The sequence below is a fragment of the Miniopterus natalensis genome, chromosome 10, assembly GCF_054644295.1.
Source record: "Miniopterus natalensis isolate mMinNat1 chromosome 10, mMinNat1.hap1, whole genome shotgun sequence".
Taxonomy (NCBI): Eukaryota; Metazoa; Chordata; class Mammalia; order Chiroptera; family Miniopteridae; genus Miniopterus; species Miniopterus natalensis.
Genome location: NC_142090.1, coordinates 3,796,621 through 3,823,559, shown reverse-complemented (window position 1 = coordinate 3,823,559; position 26,939 = coordinate 3,796,621). Strand labels below are relative to the sequence as shown.

General features: G+C 45.6%; 1 protein-coding gene and 3 pseudogenes across 1 annotated transcript; all 4 read left to right on the top strand.

The window, feature by feature from the left end:
* The first annotated feature begins 290 nt into the window (after nucleotides 1-290).
* LOC148092159 (GTPase IMAP family member 4 pseudogene) lies at nucleotides 291-1,085 on the top strand (annotated as a pseudogene).
* Nucleotides 1,086-11,515: 10,430 nt separating this feature from the next.
* Nucleotides 11,516-12,400, top strand: LOC148092158 (GTPase IMAP family member 7-like; annotated as a pseudogene).
* Nucleotides 12,401-18,140: 5,740 nt separating this feature from the next.
* On the top strand, nucleotides 18,141-20,306 carry LOC148092157 (GTPase IMAP family member 5 pseudogene; annotated as a pseudogene).
* A 1,406-nt stretch (nucleotides 20,307-21,712) lies between these two features.
* Nucleotides 21,713-25,719, top strand: LOC107524950 (GTPase IMAP family member 6). The gene is made up of 3 exons (XM_016197019.2): nucleotides 21,713-21,898; nucleotides 23,626-23,710; nucleotides 25,121-25,719. The coding sequence occupies exons 1-3, from the start codon at nucleotides 21,779-21,781 to the stop codon at nucleotides 25,717-25,719; spliced, it is 804 nt and encodes a 267-aa protein (XP_016052505.2). The 5' UTR covers nucleotides 21,713-21,778.
* The last annotated feature ends 1,220 nt before the right edge of the window (nucleotides 25,720-26,939 follow it).

Here is a 26,939-nt window from a genome sequence, read left to right as displayed (position 1 = left end):
GCCCAGGGGTTCTACAGACCTCCTATGAGTGCAGGGGTTGCTCATGGGATAGGGCCCGAGTGGGCAATAGAGAAGGGCAATGAGGGGCGGGGAACTTAAAGAGGAAAGGGTTGGAGGTCAGTCCTAACCCTGTGACTTTTGTTTATTGATGTCCCAGGGCTTGGAAACCAACACCCTAGAGATTCACAACTGAGACTTGTCTTAGTGGGTAAGACTGGAGCAGGAAAAAGTGCCACAGGGAACAGCATCCTTGGAAAGAAAGCGTTTTATTCCAGCATTGCAGCAAAATCCATCACCAAGGTCTGTGAGAAAGGGAGCAGCATGTGGAATGGGAGTGAAATTGTCGTAGTGGACACACCTGGCATTTTCGACACCGAGACACCGGATGCTCACACAGAAAAGGAGATTATTAATTGCATCATCCTGACCTCCCCGGGGCCTCATGCTGTGATCATGGTGGTTCCCCTGGGCCGGCACACGAAGAGAAACAGGCCATTGAGAAGGTACTGACAATGTTTGGACCCAAAGCCAGGAAATACATGATTCTCTTATTCACCCGGAAAGATGACTTGGATGGCATGAAGTTCGAAGATTACTTAAAGGAAGCTCCAGAAGGCATTCAGGATCTGATGAAGAAGTTCAGGGATCGCCACTGTGTGTTCAACAATAAGGCGACAGGGGCTGAGCAGGAGGCTCAGAGGGCGCAGCTGCTGGACCTGGTCCAGCGCATGGTGAAGGAGAACCAGGGGGGATTCTACACTAATAAGATGTACCAAAGGGCTGAGGAGGAGATTCAGAAACAGATCCAAGTGATACAAGAACAATACAGAGCAGAGCTGGAGAGAGCGCAGAGTAAGTTAAGGGCTGAGTATGAGGAGAAAATCAGGAAACTAGAGGATGAATTGGAGAAGGAAAAGGGAAAGGCAGAAATGGCGAGGGAATTGGCAGAAAGGGAGAAACACTATGATTTCAAGCAACAAAATGCCAGAGCTGAAGTTGAGAAGGAGAACAAGATAATTGAGAATATCCTGAAAACTTTGCAATATGCTGGCTTCATTCTTGTAAGCATATTCAAATTACTTTAAGCTTAATTTTTAAAAATGTCTATATTTCTTGCAAATTTTCATGTGTCCCTGCCCCGTATAACTCATTTCTAAAGTCAGAGCTCTCTGTTTCTGTCTCTCAGGCTCTCAGAACTAGGGAGTTAAGTCAAGTTCCCTGTTGGCAGTAGGTAGCGGTTTGGTTGACTGACGAGGGAAGGGACACATTCCCAATTTCTAAAAGTCCAAAGCAGAAAGTACGGATGCTCCCTATCTTCTGAACACTTTCTCAGACGCACAGAGAAAAAGAATGCAGGAACCAAGAACCATGACCCCAAGCTTTCTCTGTGTCTTCCCAGTACCTGTTTCTCCTCTGGATTCTGTCTAGATTGGCAGATAAGCTCCTCCTGTGGCTTCTACGCCTCATTGTTGCCTTTAGGACCATGCTGCTCATTTTACCCATGTGGTCAGAGAAGTCAGTTCTTTGCCTTAGATAATCTATAGATAGAGAGGCTTACCGAATTCTTCCTGGATGAACGCAAATTCATTGAATTACATTTTTATGGAAGGACTGAAATTGTTCCCTGTCATCTGCCCACTGAAGAACAAAGAATTGTCTGGAAAACAGATCTCTCAGAACCCAACTAAGTGAAATGCCAGGAAGAGCCAGGAACAGAGATTCAACAGACAAGAGAACCATGTTTGGTATATTCAGATGTTCCTGTAGAAGGTGCTTGACCAACCTCAACATAACCACTTAGCTGAAGAACTAGTTCTCTCCTTTTCATGGGAAACGAGCTGTTGCCACCGCACCTCCATCACCTCACACCTTGATTACTTACTGCTGGGGGGTCATCCCCACACTGCTGCCCCGCCCACTTGAATTGTTTGCTTATTTTTGCTGTAATAAAACTTTTCTATTCTCTCATATTTGTGCAGAAGTGGAATTTCTTTTATCTTGGGAAATACCACTAATACTTCTAAGAGCACAGGGATGAATTTCACTTTTTGGTAGAATGTCAAGATGATTTCCAAGCTTGGCTTGGTCTACCCCTAAGACATCTTCCAGTCATTTCCCCTGAATGTTTGAACCCTGTTCTTGTCTTCTCTGTGCACATTCTCCTTGGATTCATTCATCACGTGCTGATAAAAGTTATCTGTAACCAAGTCTTCTGAGACCTTTTGTGGGTTTTTTGGGGGAAAATGCCTTTAATATGTGAATAAAGAGTTGAAGTCTATCCCTTTTCTACCGGGTCCTCCTACCATAGTAAGTTTTAGGACTTCCAAAACCACATGTCCGTGTTCTACCAGTGTGTCCTGGTGGTCACATGCTACTGTCCTTGCTCTGCCATTCTGAAATTGGCTTCTCCATGCCTCACCCCGTTTTGTCCCAAATAGGACATATACCTCTCCCTTACTTCCCCAAACACACATTAGTTGAGCTTTTACATAGAATGAAAGTCAGCAAACGTTCAGGAATAAGAGAAGTATCACAGAAAGTTCATGATTCTTACGTGAATCATGAGAGCTGTGCTATCCATTTGTCTCCCAGGGCAGAAGGCAGACAGAAGGTCTTTGATTAATACCATGCATTGTGATCAATACAATAGAAGGATGAGCCATGTTCCCTTCTCTGAAGAGTGTTGGGGATTCATGCTATGCATCCCTTCCATAACAGTCAGTGATGGTTTGAACCTGATGGAAGATTTTATCCCGGACACTGAGAATCTAGAGAAAGTAAAACGAAGTCCCCTTTGAGACTGGCTTCCTTCACTTAGTATAATGACTGAGAATCACACAAGTTGCTTGTATCAATAGCTGGACTCTTTTGCTGATGTGTAAGTCGTATTCCACCTTATGGATGTACCACAGTTTCTGTATCACTTCCTTTTTTATTTCCTCTTATGCCCCTAATTGACTCCTCTTGCCTAATTGCTCTGATGTATGCCCGTGCCTCAAGCTCATAGGTATTTTTCTCTTGTTATCTCCTTGGTTTAGCTGTAGAATGAAAAATAGTTGATACTTATATGAAACTTTGGGTTAGGAGACTGTCGCCAAGGCCGAGCCCCGGGCAAGTGGGAGGAGCTCCCCAAAAGGACCTTTCAGCGGCAGTCGAGGCTCACGGAGCACCTCGGGGTGCACACCAAGGGGTGTGCAGCCGGAGTGTGCAAAGTGCAGCCGGACCTTCCGCCGACACTCTCACCTCTCCGAGCACGAGCCTTCCCAGCGCCCTGGCTGCGGCAGGGGCGCCCTCTGGAAGGCCTCCGAGGGGGTGCACCAGCGCGGGCACCAGGCCCAGAGGCCCTTCGCCTGCGCCCCGCGGCGCCAGCTCGCCGAGCGCGGGAGAACCCACGGCGGCGGGAGGCCCTGCCGGTGCCCCGAGTGCGACAAGAGTCTCTCGGCTCAAAGGGAATTTGAAAAGCCACTTGCTCCAATCCCTCGTGTCGAGCGGCAAAAGCTTCAGGGCGTACATCAATGCTCTGTCTTTGTAGCACGACGTGAGGTCCCAGACTACCCGAATCCATCAGCTGGGATTAAGGGCGCTCCAGGAATCATAGTGTCTAAACAGAAAGGAGAGGTGCCACCTCTGTCTGGTATGTTCCCGTAGGTGTTAGTCTCTCCGTGAGTCCGTGGTTCCTTTGCGCCACGGGAAAGACCCTGTCCTCTAACCTGCGCTCAAGTGCGTGGGCTGGACGTCCGTGCAGGTTCGCGCTCCTCCGGCGGCTCCCGCAGGCGGCGTTCGCTCCTCCGGGCCGCTGGGGGCGCTGTGGCGGGCGAAGCGTCGGCCGGCCGCGAGTCCCAGCGTGCACCGCGCCAGGGCTGGGCCTGAGCGTCGGGGCGGAGCCGCGAAGGGTCATGGCCGAGCTAGTTCCGGCAAAAGGGGCGCCCCCTACCCCCGCGCGGACGCCCAGGGTCGGGGCGGGTCTTCTGTTCCGGGTTTGGGGGGCGGGTGGGGTGGCGCGAGGCTCTGAGGGCGGGCTCGGCCGGGGCCTGACAGCCGAGCGCGCGCCGGTCCCAGGCTGGGGGCTCGGGGGGCTCGGGGGCGCCGGGGGCGGGCTCGGGGAGGCCCGGGGCGGCGAGCGGGCCGCAGCTGCGCCAGCTTCCGAGGCTGGACTGAGACGGAGCGTTTTCGAAGGTTGAGGAGCCTGCGCGGCGCGGCGGCCGCAGGGGTGCGGCGTCGGGGCGGAGGGAGGAGGCGGCGGCCGCGCCCGGCGGAGAGACCCGCGTGGCGTCGCGTTAGCGGTCGGTGGAGACCGCGGTTCAGAGGGGTGGCCGTTGTGTTTACTGCGTTTCTCTTCGTGCGCTTTCACGTTGAGCGTTTCTGCTGCCTTCGAAACGAGGTCCTGAGGCCATTCGTCTGAAAGGGCCGTCAACCGTCTCCAGGAAAGATGTAGTTCCGGGGTTAAAGGTGGAAGAGACGGGGCGCATGCGCAGAGGGAGTGACGAGTAGACGGGGGACGCGCCGGCCCCACCGACGGGAAGACTGAGCGGCAGGGGCGATGCTCTTCTTCCAAGTTCAGGTGTGAGTTTTAACTGCGGTTTCACCAAAACGGCGGCGAGGTTTCTAGGGATTTAGATGAACAGAGTCTGAATTTCATTTGGAAAAAGGTGAAACGTGATTCTTAAAAAAAAAAAAAAAAAAGCAAAGGAGGAGGAATTAGCCCAGAAGGTAGTCGGATTTACTCTACATCTGTAGGATTCATACTGTGCTGTTTTGTGTGGAGAGAGACAGACACATAGCGGTGGGAACCGGAAGAGCACCGGAAGCGAACTGTAAGGGATTGAGCGTCTCCCTACCTCCCCCCCCCGCCCCCCGCAAATTCAAGCCTCTGCTGGGACCTCAGACGGTGACCCTGCTTAGAAAGGAGGGTGTTTGCAGATGTAACAGGATGAGATCATTCTGCACTGGGGTCGGTTCTCAGGCCAGCATGACTTTATAAGAAGAGACGCAGGGACCAGACACACCGGGGGGAAGGCCATGCGCCGGCAGAGAGGGGAGCGATGCAGCCCTAAGCCAACCTGCACCAAGGATGCACAGCCACCACCGCAAACGAGGGGAAAGGCCAGAAACAGAGCCTCCCTTAGAGCCTGCAGACAGAGCATGGCCCTGCTGACACCCTAGTTTCAGGCTAGCCCCCAGAACTGAGAGAGAATAAGTTTTCATTGTTTTAAGCCATCCAGCTGGTGGTACTTTGTTACAGCAGCCCTAGGAAACTAATACAGAGACCGTCAAAAGCAGTGTTTGGGAACAGTTGACTTTTCCATTTGGGAAAAAAGAAAAATTGAGGTAATCACTACTATATACCATTTAAAAAATTAACATTCGGTGTAAATTAAAAATATAAATGTAAAAAGTGAAACTACAACCTTTTGGAAGAAAATGTGGAATATCTTTGTAACCTCAGTGTAGAAGAAGATTTCTTAAAACACAGACAGCAAAATAACCTAAGAAAAGATTGCTATATTTACATCACAATAAAAAATTTATGTATAAGACAGCATAAGTAAAATTAAAAGATTTAGGCACACTAGGAGAAAGCATTTGCAACCTAATGTAGTCAACAATGTACAGATTATATAAACAAATCCTAAAAATGGAAGAACAGGTGACCCAGTAAAAATACGGGCAAAGGATATGCACAGGCAATTCGCAGAACTGAAAGCAGTGAGTGGGCAATGGTTAAAAGAATGGGTAAAAAATTGTGACATTCAGACAGTGAAACTCTGTACAAATAGAAAATAAATCAGTTCTCTAAATATCCACAGAGCTCAGAATATTGAATGAAAAATACAAGTTGCAGTATCATAAAGCATTTTTGCATAAAAGACAAAGCAGTAGTATATATTATTTATAGATATGTATGAGTATTAAAACATGAACTGAAAAGTTAACACATTCATCATACTGTTTGTGTCTTGGAAAGGGGGAGAATAGGACTGAGTGTAAGAACAAGACTGAAGGAGGGACGAAGGGAACTTGAGCTTCATCTGTCGCTCCATTTTATTAAAGGGAAATTTGAAGGAAAAAATGTTAAAATCAATGGTAAATACAAGGATGCTTGTTATGATCTGTGATTTTCTGGATCTTGTAAACGTCTGAAGAAATCATAAACAATGAAGGCTTTTTGAGCATTTTTGAAAAACAGTTATTTAAAAGTAAGGAATTTGCCCGGCCAGTGTGGTTGAGTGGTTGAGCATTGACCTAGGATCCAGGAGGTCACCAGTTCGATTCCCGTCAGGGCACATGCTCAGGTTGCAGGCTGATCCCCACTAGGGGACGTGCAGGAGGCATCCTATCAATGACTCTCTCATCATTGATGTTTCTCTCCCTCTCCCCCTCTCCCTCCCTCCCTCTCTCAGAAGTCAATAAAAATATTAAAAAATAAAAGTAAAGAATTTACCACCAAGAAGAGGAGAATAAGTATTTAACACAGAAATAAAAACATACATTCAGTTCTGCTGTAGTACATCATACACATTTCTAAACAGCGCCAGGCAGAACCATGCAATGGAAACCACTTAAGCACACAACACTCAAAAAGTTTGTCAGTGGTAGCCCTGGCCTGGTGGCTCAGTTGGCTGGAGTGTCGACCCGATATGCCAGGGTTGTGGGTTCCATCCCCTTTCAAGGCACATTGAACAGTCAGCCAGTGGATACATGAATGGGTGTAGCAACAAATCAGTGTTTGTCTCTCCTTCTCTCTCTAAAGTCAATAACTTAAAAAAAAAAAAATTGCCAATGAGATGCTAAAAAGAAAAGATAGGAGCCCTGGCTGGTAGCTCAGTTGGTTAGAGCATCCTCCTCTGGTCAGGGCACGTACAAGAAGCAGCCGATGAATGTATAAGTAAGTGGAACAACAAATCAGTGTTTTCCTCTCTCTCCCTCCCATTTTCCCTCTCAAACTTTAAAAGCCCTGGCTGGTATGGCTCAGTTTGTTGGGTGTCACCCACCACTGAAAGGTCGCCAGTTCCATTCCTGGTTAGGACACATGCCCGGGTTTCGGACTTGATCCTCGGCGTGGGGCGTGCAGGAGGCAGCCAATCAGTGACTCTCATCATTGATGTTTTATCTCTCTCTCCTCCTCTTGTCTCTCTGAAGTCAATAAAAAAATACTTTTTTAAAAAGTTACAATAGCTCTGGCCGATTTGGCTCAGTGGTTAGAGTGTTAGCCCATGGAGTGAAGGGTCTTGAATTTGATTCCAGTCAAGGGCATGTACCACTGTTGCAGTCTCAATCCCTGGGCCCCAGTCAGGGCAGATACCGAGGCAACCAATTGATGTGTCTCTCTCACATCAATACTTCTCTCTCCCTCTGTCTCCCTTCCACTCCCTCTGTAAAGCAATAGAAAAAATGTCTTTGGTGAGGGTTAAAAAATAATAGTTATAATAATAAAGTTAGCTTCCTTGCAGGCTAATATGGTTGAATAAATGAGATGTACAAAAAATTTATCAGGTGTTGGGTCAGGAATACTTGTGGTTATAGTACATAGAGATTAAATTTTTTTATTGCAGAAAAATTTTAACTTATTCAAAGATAAAGAGAATAGTACAAGAAACCTAGAGCAGCTTCCACAATTACCAACTGATGCCAACCTTCTTTCACCTGTATACTCGCCCTCCCCACCTGCCCACATTATTTTGAAGCAAATTGGACATTGTTTCAGTTTATCAGTAAATATTTGAAACAATTTTTTAAATATTAACAATAATCAAACTTCACAAAGCAAGTAGAATTTTTTAAAAAGTTACCAGTTGTGTCCATATTTTACTGATTTTCTCATAAAATTTAAAAAATGTTTGAATTCAGATCCAAATATGACCCATAAATCAGATTGTTTGATTTCTTTTAAATTTAACTTAATATATAGGTTTCCACCTTCCCTGTTTCTCTCTGGGAAGTTTCTCTATAGGACAAAGGGCAAGTCTTATGTCCACAGAATAGAACGTGTACACTGTGTCCATTCCATCCTCATGGCATCATTTCACCTGCTCTTCTAGCTCCAGGGTTTGGTGTGAAGTTATATTTAAGGAGTGGCTTCATCAGACTCAGGTTTAACTGGTTTTTAGTGGGAACACTTCATAGGCACAGTGGTCACCTTCCATCAGAAGGCACATGATGTTTGGTTGTCTGTGACATTAATTGACATTAATGATTGCCTTAGCTTCATTAAGGGTCACAAATGATAATACTCAAATATAAAAAGGAAAACAAGATAAATGCTCGATTCTTTCCCTGTGTGTGTCAATGTTCAGAACAAGGAGATGCTCTCCTAGCAGACTCCAAGGGATCAATTGACTACTTTTAAGAAGGCAACAGGGTAGAAGGGGTCAGTGGGGAAAAAGGGGTACATCTGCAATTCTTTCAACAATAAAGATAAATTTAAAAAAGAAGGCATTGTTGTGAACTCATGGATTTCAGCATATTTGATACATCTTGATTCACTGGAATTATGATTGATGTTCAAATTGGCCCATTGTTATCCATTTAGATTTGAAGTTGGCTTTTAAGTCTTTTTGATAAGATCCTAGTGATTATTGAGAGCATCCTGGCTTTGTAGTTGATGAGAGTGTAGGCTCCACTCAAACATTTCCTGCCTAGACCTAAAATCAGTACTTTAATCTTAGAGCCCTAATTTTTGGTGGGAAGTGGCATTTGAAGACCATACTTGGACACTAAGGGTACTTATTCACTGAGTTTATTATCTCTGTGCCTTTTCTATGGACTTCAAAACCACCACACACACACAGCCCTAAGATTATGATTTTTGAAAACAGTTTGAGATTTTTTTTCAGGTTTTGGATTTTTTTCTTTTTTGACCTTAAGATATATCCCTCTAGAGATGGACAGTGAAATTACTGCGTTTTCAAGTCTCTGGTACCAATTTCTTATGTGGTTCATCCATCACACAAAATACAATTAGATTTGTTTATTGGCTTTTGATTTTAGCATCCTAAAACATAACTTTTGTTGTATAATTATTTCAATTACCTACCTGGTTTCAAGATCAAATCTATGAAATCTAAGTGTATCCAAGACGTCCAGTTTCCAGCTTCTGTCCCTGTGACCTTCGCCCTGCTTCTCCCATCCCCATACCATTACCTTTTCGTTGGTTTAGTTTCCAGAGTATTCTGCTATTGCCTTTTCATATATATAAAAAATATATGTACAGTGTTATATATGTAGTTCATATTCATTCTTATTAGAGAAATGGTAAGTAAACTCTATTTTCTTCATTTTGTCTTTTTTTCACCTGATGACATATCCTGGAGATCTCTCCACACTGGTCTAGACAGACACATCTCATCCCTTTTCACAGCTGGACAGCACTTCACTGTGTGACTATACCTTAGTTTATCCAACCAGTCCCTGCTTATGGCCATTTGATAGGTTTTTGGTCTTTTGCTGTTAAGATGATGATGCAATAAATAAGTAGCCTCATGCATAATATTTTTTGTACTTTTCAGTGTAATTTAGGGATAAGTCCTGACACTGGGGACAGACAATCAAGGGGAAAATGTGTAGGTACTTTTGCAGGAAGCGCTGACTTCCTTGAAGGGTGTGGACTGGTTTTCCTTCTCAGCAGCCACGCAGGAGAGGACCTGCTCCCCTCAGCCCTTTACCAACAGATTCTGCCAGCGAACATTTACCCTTTTGCCAGACCTGGAGAAGAGAAATAGTATCTCACTCAGAAATAGAGCCGTAGTTTTAATTTATTTTACTTATTTTATTTTGTGTGTTTTGATTTCTTTTTTTCTATTATGAGTGTATGTTAATGCCTTTTCATATATTCAGGGCACATTTAAATTTCGTTTTCTCAATGTTTATTCCCATCTCTTGCTCCATTTTCTATCCAGTTGTTGGCCTTTTGTTTTTTTTTAATAACAGGAAAATTCACTCCCTTTATGCAAGTTGGAAAATGCTTCTTTCCCTAGTTTCACATTTGTGCATTAATTTGTGTATGGTGGCTTTGTCCCATATTACCTGTGAGATTTTTATGTGATCACACTTATTCGTCCTTTTCCTCACCCCATTTCAAACCTTAGAAGTATTTTCCCTACACACAGCTTACAAAGAATTTATCCATGTTTGTTCTATTTATATGGATAAGATTTTTACATTTAAACTTGTAATCCATTTGGAATTTGAATGGCATGAGGCAATGGATGCAGCTTCACCCTTTTCTATATGGTTTTAGTTATCTCAGAGCTGCTTTATTAGTCCATCTTTCTCCCCATTGATGTGAGATGCTGCGGTCCTGAATGTAACTGTAACACAATGGAATGGAATCTAAATGAACACGGTAGGATTAATTTGGTCTGTTTCTAAATTTTCCATTTTTGTTTCACTGGTCTTTCTATTCTGCACAAACATCACACTGTTTTTTTTTTTTTTTTTTTAATATTATTGATTTCAGAGAGAGGAAGGGGGGAGAGAGAGAGAGAGAGAGAGAAAGAAACATCAATGATGAGTCATTGATAGGCTGCCTCTCCTACGCCTCCTGCTGGGGATCGAGCTTAACAGCTGGGGCGTGTGTCCTGACCAGGAATCAAACCAGTATCTCCTGGATCCTAGGTCAGTACTCAAGCTCTGAGCCACACTGGCCAGACCACACTGCTTTAGTTATAGAAACTACGATGCTTGGCTCCTGGGAGAGCCACCCTCCCTCCTTGTTCTTTTTCTTGCTGGTGCCGAACAACTTTCTTTTTTCTTCATTCAAATGAACTTTATAACCCGTTACAGTTTATAACCCACTATTTAACTGTATAACCCACTATTTGTCACCTGCATAAAAACAAAGATGGTAACAAAAATTTGACTTTATAGTTATATAAAATCATGTGAGAGAAGTATTAATTCCAATTTTATGAAATTCTTTAAACCTGAGTCAGGATTGAATTTGGTCAAATGTCTTTTCTTCATCTAGGTAAGTTTCCTCTCCATCTATTAATGGGATGTAACAACCAATTTTCTCATATCGAAACATCCTAGTACTTCTGAAATATATCACACAATCATGGTGTATTATTTTTTAGTGTCTAATAATTTATTTAGGATTTTTGTATTAATATTTCCAAATGAGACACATATGTAGCTTGACTTATTGGTAAAATCTATGTTAGCTTTACATCAATATTACATTTGATTCCTATAAAAAATGAAAGCTTTCATCTTTTTTATTGCATCAGGAATAGCTCACATAGCATGGAGATGACCAGATCTTTAAAGGTTGAAGTGAGTTCCCCTGGGACAGCACCTCGGCCTTGGACTCTTTTGTAGGAAACTCAACTTTATTATCATCTCTCTGCCCTTCCGGGGATCAGCATGAATAATAGACCATTACAAATTTCCAGGGAGGAAAATAATAAAAGAGGGTTGGGGATGGTCCCCAATTAGCTAAGTTTGCCCTTTCCCCCTCTCCTTCCCTTCACTAAGGTCCTGTGAGTACCTGCACCCCAGAGCCTCTTGATAGAACATGGATGGCCTTGAGGACAACACCCTGAGGATTGTTCCGGTGGGAAAAACTGGAAGTGGGGAAAGTGCGACAGCAAACACCATCCTTGGGAGAAAACAATTTGAGTCTAAAATTGCTCCCCATGCTGTTACCAAGAAATGTCAGGCAGCATTGCAGGATTGGAAGGGGAAGAAGATTCTTGTTGTGGACACCCCAGGGCTCTTTGACACCAAAGAGAAACTGCTGACCACCTGTGAGGAAATGAGCCAGTGTGTCATTGCCTCCTGCCCTGGGCCTCATGCCATCATCCTGGTTGTGCGTCTGGGCCGCTACACTGAGGAAGAGCAGAGAACAGTTGCATTGATCAAGGCCACCTTTGGGGAGCCGGCCATGAAACACATGATCATCTTGTTCACTCGCAAAGATAATTTGGAGGACCAGACAGTGAGTATCTAGCAGAGGCAGAAGCGAACCTACAAAACATCATCAAGGAGTGTGGGAACCGCTGCTTTGCCTTCGATAACAGGAAAAATGCAGGCGAAGCTGTGAAGGAAGCTCAAGTGCAGGAGCTGGTGGAGCTGATAGAGGAAATGGTGCTGAAGAACAGAGGGGTTCACTTCTCTGATCCCATCTACAAGGACACACAGGAAAGGCTGAAACATCAGGCGGAGGAATTGAAGAAACAGTATGCTGATAAATTACAGAGGGAAGTTAAAGTAATAGAAGGAATATGATCAGGGAAAAATATTGCAGCAACAAAAGGAGGGGAAGATAAAATTCCTAAGGGCAAATTATGATAAAAATGTTAAAAAAATAAAGGAAGAAACAGAGAGAAATATATTTGAAGATGGTGTACATCACATTCGGAAGATCCTTTCTAACATATGGCATAGCTTTTGGAAATGATGTAAGTTATGTTGTTGTTTCTTAACCTACAATGATGTGTTAATGTGAATGATTGTATTTTCCAAAGATGGCTATAGTAGTATCTTCTGTCCCACCCATTGTTCTTGCATTCTGAACTTGTTTTTCCTTCTGTAGAGTTATGGGACCTGTGTCTCCTACCTTGAGACTCGATGGACTTTGGGACTGCCTTGACAAATAGTGGATGGTTGTGACTTCTAACGTGAGATAGGGAGAATGCCTCCTTGCTCTCTGGGGTACATGCCCTTGGAAATTGGCCACCATGTTGGGAGGAAGCCCAAGTTGCCCATCGAGAGGCCACGTGAAGAGGACTGGAAGTCACTGGCCCACTCCCCTGGCTGGTATTTCATCTGCCAGAAGAACCAACTTGGCAGCCACACAAATGAGATAATACAGAAGCCAATTCTCCAGCTGCCTGCTTAGCCACCTCAGATGAAGCTGCAGACAGCAAATATGAGCCTTCCCCACTGTGCTCCCCAACCCCCAGATTGCAGGTTGATGAGAAAAATAAATGATTGTTGCTGCTTTAAACCACTAGTCTTTGGGATGTTTTGTTATGTAGTGATAGCTAACCAGAAGCATCCTCCCAGCTCATTTCCCATCAAACCCACAATGCCAACAAACAGAAGAAATTACAAAATTGGCATAATCAGGCAATGACATATTATGTATAGTTCAATTAAGGAAAATTTGAATGAGAAACACTGCCTGTGTCCTGTGTTAGCACCACTGGTGATGTACGTTATTTCAGTCCACATCTCTGAGCACTTTGTTAGTGAAACAGCAGACTTCTCCAGCATGATGGTTCTGTGGTCCCTATGAAGCAGGATAGCGAGAAGCTAGGAAGGTTCCTGAGCAAGTGGAATGGGGAGACTGAGATAAAAAACAACGCCAAACAGTGGGCAGGTATCAGCCAGTTTGTGAATAGCAAGACCTTATCTTCCCCAACCAAGGGCACTTGCGAGCAAGTAGTTTATACTTCCTCTAACCGGAGAATATATAGCTCAAATCACCCTGGTCTGGGAAGTAGAACACAAAAACCCAATTAAAGCCATTTGTGCCAGCTCAACCCAAGGACAGATGAAGTCAGGGAACAAATCACAAAAACCCCACTATAGCCAGACATACCTAAGTTAAAAGTAAAACAGACAAAGAATAATCCAAAACTCCTGTATATGCTTATTTTGATGCATCAGCATATAAAAAATGCACCTGGAAAGCTGATGAATATTGTGGTGAAACCGTCCCCTAAGATTCTCCCCACAGGATATATCCTATGAATCCTAAAACACTAATCAGAGAGAATATATGCACCCCTATGTTCATAGCAGCACAATTTACAATAGCTAAGATCTGGAAAGAGCCCAAATGCCCTTTCGTAGGTGAGTGGGTAAAAAAGCTGTGGGACATTTACACCATGGAATACTATGCAGCTGTAAAGAAGAAGGACTTCATATCCTTTGGGACAGCATGGAGGGGAATATTATGCTAAGTGAAATAAACCAGACAGAGAAAGACAAAGATCACATGATCTCACTTATATGTGGAATCTAAAGAACTTAATAAACTCATGAACAACACAGATTCAGTGACATGAAAGCGTGGATCAGACTAACGAATCTCAGAGGGAAGGTGGGACAAGGTGGGAGGAGGTGGGAGAGATTAACCAAAGAATTTATATGCATATATGCAAGACATGTGGACACAGACAGTAGTGTGGTGAAGGCTTGGGGAGGGGAGTGGGTGCTGGGTGGAAGGGGTCAATGAGGAAGAAGGGGGACATCTGTGATATTTTGAAAAATAAAATAAAAGTAAAAATTAAAAAGGTTGAAACATTAAAAAAAACCCTAAAAAACTAAAGAAAATAAAAATCACAAATAAATAAACACACACAAGGATAAAAGCCCTCAAAACAAAAACAATGTGTACATACTCTAGAGCAGACCCATGCACCTTCCCTGGCATAAATTTTTTATTTCTTCCTAAACTCTAAGGGTCCCAACAAGACTTGCAACCAGGTGTGCAGTGGGCAGCGGCAGCTCAACCCGGGCTCACTCCCTGATCCTGTCTCCAAAGGCCCCCTTTTTCTTTGACTTTTCAGTGAGCTAAAGCCCCACCTGGGCTCATTTCTTTCCTATAACATTTCTAGTGGGCCAAAGCAGAGCACCATCTAGGCTGTCTCCTGTTGTTTCTTCCACCCTAAGCCCTTCCTTTGTTTCACTGTCCAGAGCTTTAATAAACAGACTCTCAAAATCACCTGGACTCATGTTGTGAAATCTTACCTGCACCAAGTCAAGAACCCACACACAACAGGGGGGGAGGGGGAAGGGGAAACCTGTGATACTTCCAACATTAAAGATTTTTTTTAAAAAAAATGAATGGGCACATTACAGGCTGGGTTGAGGCAGACCCTTTCCAGACTGGTCCCTGTCCAGTAACACATGGATGCCCGGATATTGCTAAATTCTCTTACTGTTTTTCTCTCTTTTCTTTTTTAGGTACCAGCCTAAAATGTCCCTGACTGTAACATAAATATCTCTTCCGTGCCAAATATTTTTCCTTTGCCTCTGTAGATCCACACTTTGCCTTCCTTCACTCCAACTCTGCCCCAGGAGGTTGATCTGTGTGGATCACATTGTTACCAAACTCAAGGGGTTCTCTGTGTGGGGTGTTGTATTCAAGAAGGAGACATGCTTATCACAGGGTATTTTTATTGACCTGCAGCAAGTTAAGGAGACAAAGGATTCATATCCAAAGTTCTGTCTTCCCAAAGGGAGGCTTAATGATGGTTTATATACACTATTTGGTCAATGACATGTTGATTTCTTCTTTGCAGTTGACAGTTGTCCAGTTGAGTTCTTGTACAGCTCATCCAGTTACAGCTGGTCTGCAAAATAATGTTGAGTTCTTGTCAAGCTCATCCTGTTTACACCTGGTCTGCTACATTTTAATATTTAGCAAGAATAGCATTTAATAAGAATGGCCCAGACCTTGAGACCGTTGTCCTATCTTAACAGCATCAGTGGGATCTCTGGCTCTCTGACTTCTGCTTGGCTTCTGCCAATGGGAAGTCCAAGCAGGAGATGTCTTTAAGGTTGAAAAGCAAGGTCGGGGTATTTGTCCTCTGACCTCTCTCCCTGCCAGGTCATCTCTGATTTGCTGCAATCCTAAACCAAACATCACACCTTCTCTAGCCAACTGTCCTTCTGGGTTCCAGTTCTCATTCACTCCCTTAGGGTTACGGTGCAACTTCCTCCCTGTTACCAGCTGTCTCCCTTGTCACTGGCATACCCTGTTTCCACATCTTGTAGGAAACCCTTCAACTTTATTTTCCCCCAGTACCTATTTAGAGTGGCCCATCTCTGCTGCTAGAATCCTCATCAAGAAATCTTAACGATACCCACTTTTTTTTCTCTTTCCTATATACCCTGATCTTTATTATAGTTTCTTTTCAAAATTCCCTCCAGTGATTCTGACACCAGAATATTTCTCCTGACAGTTGAAATTATTGTCCAAGCAGAATGTTTTGTGTTCATACCTGATGCATCTGCTAATGTATCATCTTTGCTAAGTCTCATGAGAATACATGTCAATGCCCTGAGTGCAGCCCAGGGGACTCGCTAAATCAATGGTTTGGATCATAGGGGCTTGGGTGGAAAATGTTTTCTTTGATTTTGGGAATTGTTGTCTTAACCTGTGTTTTCTCTTGCATATGACTGTATTGTTGCTATGGCATCTGAGAGAGCAGCCACCAAACGAGCCACCTTCGGGCTAGTGAAGATCTCTTGCTGTCCTCTCAGGGCACTTTGCAGAAGAAGGAGTCAGGGGGCATCTGAAATTGTGAAAGCTGGTCACCAGTGATGGAATATTGGTGATAGATGGGACAAGTGTCTCAAGTCTATTCAATTCTTACTAAATGCTAAAATGTGGCACAGCATTTTGCATAGGAGCTCTAATGGGATGAACTAGACCTGAACCACCATAGATGAGTTTAGCCAGCTACAAAGAAGAAATCAACATGTAACTAAGCAAACTGTGTATATCAGCCATGGCTAAGCCTCCCTTAGGAGAGGCAGAGCTTTGTTAATTATTCCCTCGTCTCCTTCACTTGTCACAAGTAATAATACAACTTTTTCTTCCACCTAGAAGAATGTGTTCCTTTGAACCCATTATGGTCTATTAACCTGGGGAAGGTCATGGAGAAGATGTGACCTCCAGCTGGCCCAAAAGCTGGACCTGTGTATATAAGCTAAGAACTGCTCTAGAAGCAGCAGCTGTCTGCTGTGAGATAGAGAAACAGGAAGTGGGTGGGAATACCCAGTACCTAGCATTCCTTCCTCAGAAGTGTGCTGTGTGCACTTTGCCTGCAGCTTTAGTGATATAAACAGGAAAAACAAGAGCATGAGACTGTTGTTACGTTTATCCTGACTTAGCACAGCTAGAGCTCCGAGGCTTAACAAGGCAGCAGACCCTTCAGAAAATTTTATGCTAGGACAGCAATTTTCATCTCATTGCACACAGAAACTAATTACAGAAGATATATTTTTGCAAATCTGACAAAAAAGAATAGGTATAATTTTGTTGTTGTTATTGTTAATCCTCACTGGAGGATATTTTTCCACTGATTTTTAGAGAGTGTGGAAAGGAGGGGATGACAGGAAGAAAGTGAAAGAGAGAGAAACATTGATGTGAGAGAGACACATCCATTGGTTGCCTGCTGCACACATCCTGATGGGGCCAGGGATCAAACCTGCAACCCAGGTATGTGCCCTTCACCTGCAACCACTCCTGTGTCCCTCTGGTTCTGGGGCTGAGGCTCTAATCACTGAACAATATTAGCCAGGGCAAAATGTGTATAATTTTGATTCATTCACAGTGGACAGCTATTGTTATGTTAGCTGTTGTCATTTATTTGACCATCTAGGGGAAAAGAGGTCAAGGCCCCTACTAAATAGTCAGTATTGCATGTTTTAAAATTTTTTGCATCATACTGGTTGAAAGTTGCTGTGCTAGAAAAATGATTTTTTTCTGATCTCCCTTTTCTGAGAACAGCCCAACTCCTGCAGCTATCCTATCCTTCATTATCGTGACAGAAATGCATTGTCTTTTTTCTTCCCCTAAATCATCCCTCCTTTAAATGTTTTCTCTCAGGACAAGGCTTTGGACTTGAACTGAAACATGGGCTTTTCCTGAGTCTTGAGCTGAATGTCTTCAAGCAGGAACTGAACTCCCAGCTCTCCTGGGTCTCCAGTGTGCTGACTAGATCTTGAGACTGTTAACACCATAATCACATGAGCTAATTCCTTATAATAAATCGTGAGCCAATTCTTTATAATAAATAAATATTCTTTATAATAAAGAGATCTCTTTATATATGTGTAAACACACACACATTCTGTGTGATTATTTTCCAGCAAACATACTTTGAAAGAGGGACATAAGCATGTGATTTTTTAAGAAACATTTCCTGCTTTCCTGTAAACTGAGAAAATGAAAATACTCATGCATTGTGTGAACAGTGCATTGCTTTAGCATCCCCTGGTTTGCTTCAAGTTATTTATAGGTGTTTGCAAGTACAAAGTGAGTTAGGAGATTAGCATGGAAATGGCTCCTCAATGGAGAATTAGTTTTAGGAGTCTGAACTGGAGGTGCCCTCAGGCCTTGCCAACTCCTAAGTGGACATCTGCTGTTTATTTTCTTCCTGTTTTTGTTCCAGAAGACAATGGAAGGGCCTCCGAAGACCAGATATGGAACTATGGCTGAAGTTAAGAAAGCCTCCAAGTTCTCAAGAGGCCCCAGCCCCTCACCTCAAACACAGCGACAGACCCAGTGATTTTAATCTGAGGAAGAAAAAGACAGCTCCCTTATTCTTTACCACCCCCCCACCACCCCCCCGTCATCACACCCCCACCCGACCCCCACAGTGCCATGCTCTCGGTGCACATGATGTGTGGGAAACAGGAAATGAAACTTCAAGTCAAAAATTGGAGGATTTGAACTCAATTGTGGACAAAACTTCTCTTTCCTTGTCTGCTCTCAGCTGGAAACTGGAAAAGTTCCCAGAGAGATTTAGTAATCGTGTTTTTGCTACAAAACATCCCAGAAAACTGCAGGGAGGAAGAACCAACACAGAGTAGAAGGAATAAAATAATAGACTTTAGGAGGCTACAATGAACTCGGAATCCATTTGGGCTCATAAGACTCCAGAACTCCTCGGGTTCTCACCCTCTTCATCCCTTGAGGGTTTTAGCTCTTGGCTCAGGGTCGCCCCCCCCCCCGCCCAACACCACTTTTCTTAACTTCCTGTAATTCAATCAACCAAGGAGATGATCTTTCCAACACAGGTCCTTCTAGTGCTCTAATCCTCCACTCCTCTTTAGCCATCCATCCTCACTCATCTCCCAGACTCTGCCCTTGACGTCAACTACGACCTTCCTGTCGTCTCAGTTCCAAGCGTCCAACTCCCCACCCACAGAGCAGAGACCAGGGACCCTCAGCTGGTCCTTGATGGGAGGTCACAGCTGACACTTCCTTTGCTCCCAAGGTTCCGGTGGATGTGCTGAGCACTTCTACACGGGTGTGCCTGGGAATTTGTGGGTGAGAAAGAAGTGGTAGTATTTTCCCAGGTGTGACTTCTCATCTTCTGCCCCCCTGTAATCAAATTTATTCATCATGAAACTGGCCTAGGCACCATCCCTAGAAAAAACAACACAGGGACCACTTTTTCTTCAGAAAAACGGTACCTGCCCTGGTCTAGATGAAGGGCTTGGAGCATTGTCCTCAGTGTAGCAGTCGTTACTCTTGCCTGTGGGTCCAAAGTGGGCTTCCTATGTGGACTTCCTGTGACCCAAGAACCTCATAATGTTGGCAAACATTGTACATATTTAGACGTGACTGTTTCCCAGGAGGGAGGTCCATGGCTTTCATGAGATACTATGAGGGTCCATAACTGAAAAATCTTGAGCATCACTATCGTAGTAAGACACACAATTTTCTTTTCAGGCATAGCAGAAGGTAACCAGTTAGCAGCAGCATCCTCACTGAGGCTGGTCCTGGTGGGCACATCTGGCTGTGGGAAAAGTGCCACTGGGAACAGCCTCCTCTGCCAGCGGGTATTTGAGTCCAAGCTGGGGGCCCAGGATGTGACCAGGACGTGCCAGGAGGCCTCAGGAACGTGGAATGGGAAGAACATCAGGTGGTTGACACACCATCCATCTTTGAGGCAAAGGCCCAGGACCAAGACCTGTACAAGAACATCGGGGATTGCTACCTGTTCTTATCCCCAGGGCCCCATATGCTGCTGGTGGTGACAAAGCGCGGCGGCTTCACTGCCCAGGACACGGTGGCAGTGAGGAGGGTGAAGGAGATCTTTGGGGCAGAAGCCATGAGATATATGGTGGTTCTGTTCACCCACAAGGAAGACTTAGGGGGCGACTCCTTGGATGACTATGTAGTCAACACGGACAACCACAGCCTGTGGAGCCTGGTCCAGGAGTGAGGGAGGAGGTACTGTGGCTTCAACAACAAGGCCACTGGGGAGGAGCAGAGGGAGCAGCTGGAGGAGCTGATGGCTGTGGTGGAGAGCCTGGAGAGGGAGCACCAGGGCGCCTACTACACAAATGACCTCTTCTTCGATGCACAGATGCTCCTGGGATGTGGGGGTGGCACCCGCGGAGAAGAGCACAGGCGCTACCTGGCCAAGGTGCAAGCTCACGTTGAAAAGCAAAGGCGAGACCTGCAGGAGGCCTGGAGATACTGGGTGTCCAAGGCCGTCCACAGAGTCAAAAATTGGATGCTTTCTCACATTGGGTTATCTGCTTTTCTTGTGACATACATTTTGATTTTCCTTGCCATTTTAATTAACTTGTGTATTACTAATGGTCGCTGAGCATTTTCAGGTGGCTTCTACAATCAGCTTTTATTTTTCAGACTCACCATCTCTGTCTACGTAAGATACTCGATTTGATTTTTTTCTTTCTTTTTTATAAATTGTATTGAGGTGACATTGGTTCATAGGATCATACAGGTTTCAGGTGTGGTTTTCTATGATACAAGATCTGTATAGTGCACTGTGTGCCCAAAGTCAAATCATCTTCTGTCTTCATATATTAGGCCCCCTTCACTCCCCACCCCCACTCCCTTTGATTTGTTTTTACTTAGATTCAGTTTTAATTTCTCTTCCTGGCATCAGACATGTCACTCGTGTTCTCCAAGTGTTTCTAGATTTAAAAAAACAACAACAAAGGAAAAATATTTTGGCGTTGTTTTGTTAAAAATTGTGGAGATAAATAATAGACTAACTGGATAGCCTCCTGGAGTCCTTGGGAGGGGTTTGCAGGAAGGAAGGCGAGTGGCCTGCCGTATTTCACGTTGAGGGAGGAAATGTTACATTAGAAGCTGGTTGCAGAATTCCTTATTTCATTCAGAAACGTGCTGTGATTTCATCGTAGGCTGTAAGGGATGACACCCATCACTGTCCCACCCGGGAGAGGTTGGTGAGGATGTTCTGGGGGGAATTCTGGAGGCGTGAAGGGGTTGGGGAGGAAGGTGGAAGGGACGTGGACATTCGGGGAGGAGAGAAAACGGTCACAGATGTGGGATGGGGTGAGGCCTTGGGGAAAGCAGGGACAGTGGCTGGGAAATACAGGAACTGGGATCCCATAGAGCAGAGCCAGATAGTGGGTCCTTTAGGCTCAGCAGAGGACACGCTCTCAGTCACATACAGAGGGAATGGCGCATGGACAAGACGGGAGTGATGGGTGAGGCTGTGTTCACAGAACTTGGTGCACACGGGACTTTGAGTTTCATGTAACTTTCATATGTGCCCGGGAAACATTACTATTCTTTTCATTTCCTCAACCTTTCAAATACCTAAAAGCCTTTCCTTAGTAGCTCGCAGGCTGTACCAATGGCAGCAGGAAATTGACCGGCTGAAGTCCAAGGATGGAGTAGCTTCAGGGCTAGTTGACTCAGGGGCCCATCTCTGTTACAACTCTCTCCTCTGCTTTGAGGTGTTGGTGTCAACCTCAGGCTGGTGACCGGATGGTGGCTCGAGTTCCAAGCATCATACTCAGACCCAACCACGCGCAGAGGAGAAGGGGGACTGTGTCTCTCTGTGGGTCTCTCCTGGGAAAGGAGAAACCTCTGGCCCCAACTCTGCACACTCAATTCTTCTTGTTTGTCCTGTTTCTTTCACTAAGGCTTCAGGCACAGTGCGCACAGCATGATTCTGACTCAGAGAGGCCTGGCCCCGGCTGTTCCCACCCACTTCCTGTTTCTCTAGCTTCCAGTAGACAGCTGCTGCTTCTAGAGTGGTTGTTAGCTGAGCTTTCAGACACATTTTGCTGAAAAATATAAGCAATGTTGTCTTTGTGTTCAAATGTCTACAATGCTTTGTCAGACTTCCCCCAGCCAAGGCCCCCAGGAGTGTCTGATGTGTCGGCCCCAAACGGAGAAACCAAGAACTCACAGGAGCACAGGGTATGTTTCCGAGTGTATCTGTGTGTTGTGCATGTATTTGTGTTTGTGTGTGTGTTATGTTTGTATGTATATGTTGTGTGTGTCTGTTTATGTGTGTGTTGTGTTTGTGAGGAACTGTGTGTGAGGCGTGTATTTTGTTTTTGTGTGTTATGTTTATGTCGAGTGTATGTGTGAGTGTTGGCGTGTGTGTTTGTGCGTATATGTTGTGCACAACTTATGTTGTGTGTGTTGTTTTTGAGGAAGTGTTTGTGAGTTGTGTGTATTATTTTGTTGTAACATGTTTATGAGTGTTGTGTGTTTGTATGTTTGTGAGTGTATGTGGGTGCTGTGGATGTGAGTGTATTTGAGTGCATTGTGTGAGTGCTGCGTATGTCATGTCTGTGTGTGTTGTGCCTATGTGTGTGCTTGTGATATATTAGAAAGGGCTGGGACTGAAAGTCAGGAGGTCTTTGCACACTTGAGCCTGTCTGGAAACTCCCCACTTAAACCGGGGAAAATGCTTCTGTGGCTTTCACTTTCTTCTTGAGAAGCACAACAAGACAATGTACCTACTCTGTGTTCTATGCTAGAGACAAAACTACAAAGTGTGGCAAAGGTGTAAGGCGCTATTCAGGGCACTTTCTATGGAGGCCCATGAGTCAGGTGTCCCCACACCCCAGAGCCTTCATCTGGAGATGGTCTCTGACTGTAGATGTGTCCGAGTGTCTGAGTGTCCTGGCCAACAGTCCTGGGGCTGTGCACTTTCCTTCCCAACTCCACAGAGGAGATGGAGCAGATAGCCCAGGACAGGCTCCTGGAACAAAGAACCATCCTAGACCCTGAGGGATGTGGGTGGCAGCAGGGTGCACTGCCCTCTCGCCAGAAAGATGGCACGAGGAACTGGCTGGGTGACAAGGTCCTCTTTGCAAAGACTAGGACTTGCAATAGAAAATGTCATAAAAAGTGTTCGCATGTTACAGGGACCACAGGGACATCTAGGTCAGACCCAGAATTGACACTTATGGGGACACAGGCTCAGGCATTGTGACCACACTACCTGATGGCGATAGAGATGGATACTGAGGTCTCCTAGCTCCCAGCAGGACTGTCCCCGAACCATGAATTTCCTATGCCAAGGGTATTGGCTTCCTCACCACAACACCAGGCCACTCACCTCTCAGCCCTCTGCCACCCTCACCACCAGGCCTTCCTCGGGGGTCATCCTGGCACCAGGACCCCACCCCTACCCCAGCCAGCCCTTCACCGCAGCTCCCTGTTCCCCCTCCCACACACTCTGGCCACTCTACTGACTGCTTCCAAGACACAGTGTCAGACCTGCTTCGGTGTCTCTACTCCTTTCTCCTCCTCACATGACAGCTCCAGGGCCCTTTGTCCATCCAGATGCCACCCCATCCTCAGGCTGCAGGCCGACTGCACCTTCTCCATGAAATCACTTAAACTCACGATGGAGACCACAGAGCAGACAGACAGAGACACAGAAACAGAGAGAGATGGAGACACAGAGATAGAGGCACAGAAACAGAGACTCAGAGACAGAGAGAGACAGAGAAGCAGGGTCTTGAAAGGAGGTAGAGAGTGTCTCAGACCTTCCTCCCCTCTCCTCACCCAATCACCTCACCCCCACCCGAAGCAATGTAAAAAAAACATCCCTCTGGCAAGAGAAAGGCAAAGCCAGGTGCCTCCTGAAACTCGGTTGGAAAATCAGCCAGACTTCCTAATTTCTCTAGATAGAGGAAGCAGAATCTGAGCTCACTGCCCGGGACAATCCCACAGGAACACCGGCCCAGCATCCTAAACAAGAGGAGTCTGAAGGTAAGAAGTCTTCCCTCTGTAGGTGAACCTGAGACAGGTGTGAACAGGGACATGCGACCTGCGGGGTGCTCTTGGAGAGGCCAGAGAGTGCAGCTCAGGCAGAGCTTCAGCCAACAGGGGGCCCTTGGGTGGGCCCTTGCTTACCCCACTTAATAAGGGGGGAAGGCTCCTCCTCCCACAGGCACAGGGTGAGAAAGGAGGTGAGAGAGAGCACCAGTCCCACCAGGAAGAGAAAGAAATTCTCTTCCTGTCCTTTAACCCCAGTCATTTCTAAAACCTTATCATTAGATTTTTTTTATATTAGGTTGGCATCTCCAAGTCTTCTCCCTGCTAATGGTTTCTATGTTGGCTGGGTGGGAACATTTGGCCCAAACATCAAGGATGTAGCCTAAGCACGTGACCCCCATGTGCCTCTGTGCTGTTGAGCCCGGGGTCTGGCTGAAATGTCCCACACTCCCCACAGTCCCTGTTGGAAAAGCTGAAAGAGGTGATGTGGTCAGTCACCTCAGGGACAAGAGGTGACACAGAGGCCACTCACTTCTATCCTCATTACTCAGGGATACCTAGGGAAGCTCAGGGTCTTCATGATGGGCTGGTTTGCAGCTGGGTGTCAACAGGACCCTGATAAGAAGTTTCAAAACCTAAACATAACACTGTGGAATTCTACCGTATTATCCAGCCTTTCCATTCCTCGGTTTATGCCCCCAGGGAATTCAAAGCAGGGACTCAAGCAGGCATGTGCATGCCAAAGCTCACAGCAGCATTATTCTCAATAGCAAAATATGGGAGCAACCCCTGTCCACATGTAAGAATCAACAAAATGTAGTCCATCCACACAATGGAATATTTCTCAGCCTTGAAAAAGAAGGAAATGCTGACAGAGGCTACAGTAAGGATGAACCTCGAAAACACGATGCCAAATGAAATAAACCAGACACAGAAGGTCATATTTGCAAACACCCACTTATCTGAGGCCCCTAGAATAGTAAAATCCCTCAAGACAGAAAGGAGAATGGTGGTTAGCAGGGGACCAGGGGAAGGAAGGTTTGAGGAGTTATTGTTTCATGGGGACAGAGCTTCAGTTTGGGGTGATAAAAACTTTCTTGAGATGTGTAAGAGTGATGATGACGTAACAGTGTGAAGGTACTCAATGCCACTGAATTGTACACCTGAAAACCGTTAAAACGGTATCTTTTATGTTATGTGTATTTTATCACAAATAAAAAATTTAACAATGAAAGAAATGGGAGCTGAGGACAGGTCTCAGGTGCAGATGTTAATCTTTGTCCCTCCTCCCAGGACAGTCGGCCTGAGGTCATGGAGCAGATCCAAGGGTGAGGCCTCTGATGAGACTAAATGGGGTGCATGGGCTCTAATCCCAATCCCTCTGCTTTCTCTTGACGCTTCTAGATCTGAGGGAGAAAGAACAGACCCCACAGAAGCTGAGGCTCATCCTGGTGGGAAAAACTGGAAGTGGGAAGAGCGCAACAGGAAACAGCATCCTTGGCAGAGAAGTGTTTGAGTCTAAGCTCAGCACCAGACCAGTGACCAAGACCTTCCAGAGGGGGAGCCGAACCTGGGCCGGGAAGGAGCTGGAGGTGATCGACACCCCTGATATTTTGTCCCCTTGGCTTCTACAGGAAGTGGAAGGTGAGGGCTCCTGGGAAGCCATCTCCTCCTCAGGGCCACACGTGGTGCTCCTGGTCATAGAGCTGGGCCGGTTCACAAAGGAGGATCAGTTGGTGGTCAGGCGCCTCCAGGAGGTCTTTGGAATGGGCGTCCTGGCCCACACTGTCCTGCTGTTCACCAGGAAGGAGGACCTGGATGGTAACTCTCTGGATGAGTATGTGCAAGAGACTGACAACCGGGAGCTTGCCCAACTGGATGTGATCTGTTCACGGCGCCACTGTGGCTTCAGCAACAGGGCAAAGGGTTCAGAGCAGGAGGCCCAGCTGGAGGAACTCATGTTAAAAACCCAAGGCCATCCTTATAGCCACAAGGCTGACTAGTGCTCTGCAAGGACAGGAAAAGGCCTCTCCTTTGTTTTTCTGTCACAACTCACAAAATATGGGGAGCTTCTGGGAATTATACACAACGATTGTTTTTTCTGATTCAAGCAGCCTATTCATACAGCAGGATAGATAAGGCCTGAGTTCAAGGCTGCACGTTCCTCCCAACCCCGCCTCCCTGCTGTTTTAACCACTCCTGGATAATTTGCACCAAGGCATCTCTAGTTAGTAGGGAGCTGCCTTTCCCTCCTCTTCAGAAAAGCCTCTTTTGAACTATTTATAACTTTTGTTCTAAGCTTGTCTTACAGGCTTGGGAGAAATTCTGGTAAGACACATTCTCAGCACATCTGCCTGACTGTCTCCTCCAAAGCAAGCAAACTAACTTTTCAAGACCATCCTTGGTACCTGGTCAGTTTCAACACAATTGCCCTCCCTTCCTTGTTGCCTAACAACAGCAACTGCTTGCTCTTTAAAAGTGTAAGCCACACTTTCTTCCCCTCCCTGTGTTACTAGCAATATGCTGGTCCTTTCCTCCCTTGGAAAGTAAAATAAATTTCCTCACTGCATCTCTTCTCTTCGTTGTGAATTCTTTCACTGCCCGTGTCACCGGCCAAATCCTAACATACTGGAAGTAAAGCTTTCTGCTTGCAGGGGCCAGGCCCTCAGGAAGGGCCCAGTGGGGATTCCTGACTGAGGTACTGTGCCAAATCCAGAAGGCATCTGAGGAAACTCAGCAATATCTCCTGAAGGGGGCACCCACCTGAGCATATGCAGGACTCCAGGGAGGGACAGCTGTTTCCTCTAACCTCCCTCGGTCCTGTATCCAGCTTCCAGCCTGTCACTTGTCCCCTCTATCCCATGGGTCACTGACCATGCCAGTCTCCAGGTGGGTGTCTGGTGTGATGTAGAGGGTATGGGTTCCTGAGTTGCCAGCTCCCATCCAGGTCCTTCATCACATCTTTGGGAGCAGGTGGGCGCTCCCTCCTCTGTGCCCTCCAGCACACCTCCTCACATGGAACCTGACATTGCATTGGCATTGCATTTCCTGATGTTCTTATCTTTACCCTGATAGAACCAGAGCTTCCTTAGGGCAGGTCATGCCTCATTCTTCCACGCAACCCCACAGCGTCCTGGTCACTGGAGTCACATGAACGATGATAGCAAATCAGTGTGGGACATTGCCCAGGTGACTTCATACCTCTTGGGCTATGTCTTCGCCT

Bases quoted from the DNA above. Each gene is read 5' to 3' on its own strand.
- LOC107524950 (XM_016197019.2), top strand. From the start codon at position 21,779: ATGTTGTCTTTGTGTTCAAATGTCTACAATGCTTTGTCAGACTTCCCC. The intron at 21,899-23,625 runs GTATGTTTCCGA...TAATTTCTCTAG, and splicing joins AGAACTCACAGGAGCACAGG to ATAGAGGAAGCAGAATCTGA. The intron at 23,711-25,120 runs GTAAGAAGTCTT...TGACGCTTCTAG, and splicing joins TAAACAAGAGGAGTCTGAAG to ATCTGAGGGAGAAAGAACAG.